At 49.6% G+C, this 2924-nt stretch overlaps 2 protein-coding genes across 2 annotated transcripts; both read left to right on the top strand.

Moving 5' to 3' along the window:
• Positions 1 to 428: 428 nt before the first annotated feature.
• Positions 429 to 1310, top strand: TEOVI_000120100 (Soluble NSF attachment protein, SNAP, putative; the record flags this gene model as incomplete). The annotated part of the gene is made up of 1 exon (XM_067224476.1): positions 429 to 1310. The coding sequence occupies one exon, from the start codon at positions 429 to 431 to the stop codon at positions 1308 to 1310; it is 882 nt and encodes a 293-aa protein (XP_067080577.1).
• A 460-nt stretch (positions 1311 to 1770) lies between these two features.
• On the top strand, positions 1771 to 2769 carry TEOVI_000120000 (TFIIH basal transcription factor subunit; the record flags this gene model as incomplete). Its single annotated transcript, XM_067224475.1, has 1 exon — positions 1771 to 2769. The coding sequence occupies one exon, from the start codon at positions 1771 to 1773 to the stop codon at positions 2767 to 2769; it is 999 nt and encodes a 332-aa protein (XP_067080576.1).
• Positions 2770 to 2924: the final 155 nt, after the last annotated feature.

Genomic DNA, 2924 nt, shown 5'->3' with positions numbered 1-2924 from the left:
TTATTCGGGTACTCATCGCTTTGTCCTCTTAATAATTTTTTTGTTTCCTCTTTTTCCCCGTTACTCTTTTTTTTGTTTGCCCACCCTTTCTTTTAGTTGTAACGTGCTGAAAGAGTCTCTGCGGGCCACTTTCGAAGGCATTGCTCTGCGGCGAGAGGAGGAACTAATCCTCGAGTAGTACCAAAAGTAGGGAGAGGGAAATAAGTATATAAGCAAGGTGATTGGATAATAGCGTTTCTCCTATCATAAGTTGATTTATTGAGCTTGTACATATATATATATATATATATATATATACCCATAAGTATATTAAGGGAAGTGTGAGGGGGCTGATAAGAGAAACCTTTCAGTGATAGAGAACACAAGGGTTCGACATAATATCTGATACTGCTGAAGCTGCAATCAGGAGAAGTCATCCTTTTCTGTACATGTCTAAAACCCCGGAACAGTTGGTGGCGGAGGCGGAAAAGTTGCTCCACAAGGGCTGGCTTTCCTTTTTGGGATCTGGCAGCAACTACGAGAAGGCCCACGAAAAGCTTGTTTCCGCGGGCACACAGTACAAGGCGGCCGGTGACTTTGCAAATGCTGCGCGTGTATTTGAGCGAGCGGCTGAGTTATGCAAGAAAGATAAAAACGAGGTGGACTTTATCGTGGATCTCGAGGAAGCGGCCCGGTGTCATGCGAAGGCTGGTGATGTGAAAGCTGCCACGCGCTTGTACGAGCAAATCGTTGATACCTACGACAGGAAGCGACAAAACGTCAAGGCAGCAAAGGCATGCTTGAGCCTTAGCGAACTCCTCGGTTCTAATGAACGTGCGGTGGAGTGGCTGGATCGGGCTACCAAATATTACGAGGCTCAGGGATCACACACAATGGCGGCTGACGTATTGAAGTCGATGGCGGAGCAGATGATAAAGGGGGGGAACTATGAAGGAGCACTCATGATGTACGACCGACTGGCACGCAAGGCACTCGACGACCGTGCAGCACGACTGGGCGCAAGGAATTTGTTTTTCATGGCGCTGTTATCGCAATTATCCACATTGACAAGCGAAAACGTTTCTGTAGGCGTGGAGTCGGTGCGAGAGCGCTTCACTGAATACCAAGAGCTTGACCCACAGTTTAATGAGTACACACGTGAGCATATGCTCATCACAGCCATTATCGAGGCAATGGAGTGCGAGAGCCCGGAGAAGCTAAAGGAGGCGATAGACGACTACAGTACGGTGTGTACCGTCAACGACATCAAGGAACAAATATTTGCCCGCGCTGTGAAGTTGCTGGAGGGCCGCAGTGAAAGCATCATGTAGCGTGTGCTAATTTGCCCAAAATTTGGTACGGAGACATGCGACAAAAAGGTTACCCCGTTCATATTTCTTCCCAGTTACATTTGAAGGCGGAAAAATCCTTTGAATTTCATATATCCATATTTTGTTATATGTATTTCTGGGTATGGGGTTACAAAGTCCCTTGGGTGTCTGTAGGGATAACATAAACGGCGAAGGTATTCGGTGAGCGTGACCGCTCAAATTATTTTTTCTTGTGACATCCAGTCTCTAACCTTTTCTTGTATATATCCGCACCTTTAAACATTTTTGCTTTGTGTGTGACCGTGCTGCCGGTAGTGCGGAGCGTAAGTGGCAGGGAAGGTATATTGATAGCTGAAGTGACGACGGCGTGGCACCATCGTGTCTGGGGGTGATTAAAAACATCGTGAGTTTTTTTTTTTGGACAAAGGGCTGCGGTGATCTGGCCTCTCTTTCAAGATTGATGCCATCCTATATTTTCATCCTGCATTCATCTGGTGTTTCGTGTGATTCTGCGCTTCTCTCTCAGGCAGCTCATTGTGCCTCCGCACTTTTCAGTTCGGTCCGTGGATGTTCTTCAGATTTCGTTCCGACGGTAGCTGTCATTCGCGCGAACCCTGTTGAAGGTGTGCGGTATGCGTACACGTCGACTGTTAGCGACAATCGGTACGACTCGTTTGTAGAGGATGCTGTGATGCAGTACAGCGGCAACGTTAACGAAGCTGATGGCAGTGACCGTGCTTCTCCCAGGTTCAGTGGCCGTTCGGTGGTGAATTTGCAGCGGGCGATTCTACAGTGTGGTGATATCCGTGTGAGTGATAAACAAGATGCCGAGCCTGTGGGCGTGTGGCGCTGTCTTGCTGGAGCCATACTGGCTGCATGCTGCTTTCTTCGGTCATATTCCACGTGTCCTAGCGAGAGTTTCGATGAGTGTGGTGCAGAGGTGTGCGACGCATTCGTCCCTGCTGGTGGGGCGATGATTATATTTAGCGGTGTGTGCGACACGCGGCCATTATCCTTCTCGGAAGAGTGTCCTTTCTCAGCAGCTGTTACAGCTGCTACGAGACTCCGTACTGCTGTTCATGTCTTCGGGCCGGCGGTTGTTTCTAGCGCACTTGGGTTGCGTCTTCAGGCTCTTGCGAATACTACGGGAGGGATTTGGGCGCCTCAGTTCGCACTGTCACATGTGGGCTACTTGATGGAGTTGGCTGTTAGGCGGAACGGCCAACGGGAGATGGACAGCGCTACAAATAGTCGTCGGCAGCGGGAGCTTCTTGTTGAGCGCTACGTGGTGCCACCTGCCTGCTTACCTCAGGATCCCGCGCAAACCGGCGTTGCAAGTGGGGAGAACGTGAGTTATTTGGCGTGGCTTTGCTCCGCTTGTTTGGCAACCTTGGTGCGTCACCCACATGAGGAGGTGGGGGCCATCAGAATGTGTCCCTACTGCGCCGCTTCTAAGTGAAGTTGCCAAACTCTTAGCTGTTTTTTGCCTTGAACAAGATGTGAGTGTGTGGGGATAACCACTTGGAGTGGGGAGGTTAATGACGGACCCGTTTGATGGTGGACGTCGTCACTGTACGGTGAGTGTTTTCCATAGTTTCATTTCACTTACAGTGG

The sequence above is a fragment of the Trypanosoma equiperdum genome (assembly GCF_001457755.1).
Source record: "Trypanosoma equiperdum strain OVI genome assembly, contig: ctg_311, whole genome shotgun sequence".
NCBI lineage: Eukaryota > Euglenozoa > Kinetoplastea > Trypanosomatida > Trypanosomatidae > Trypanosoma > Trypanosoma equiperdum.
The sequence above is the reverse complement of the archived record's forward strand: the minus strand, read 5'-3'. Positions and strand labels throughout refer to the sequence as shown.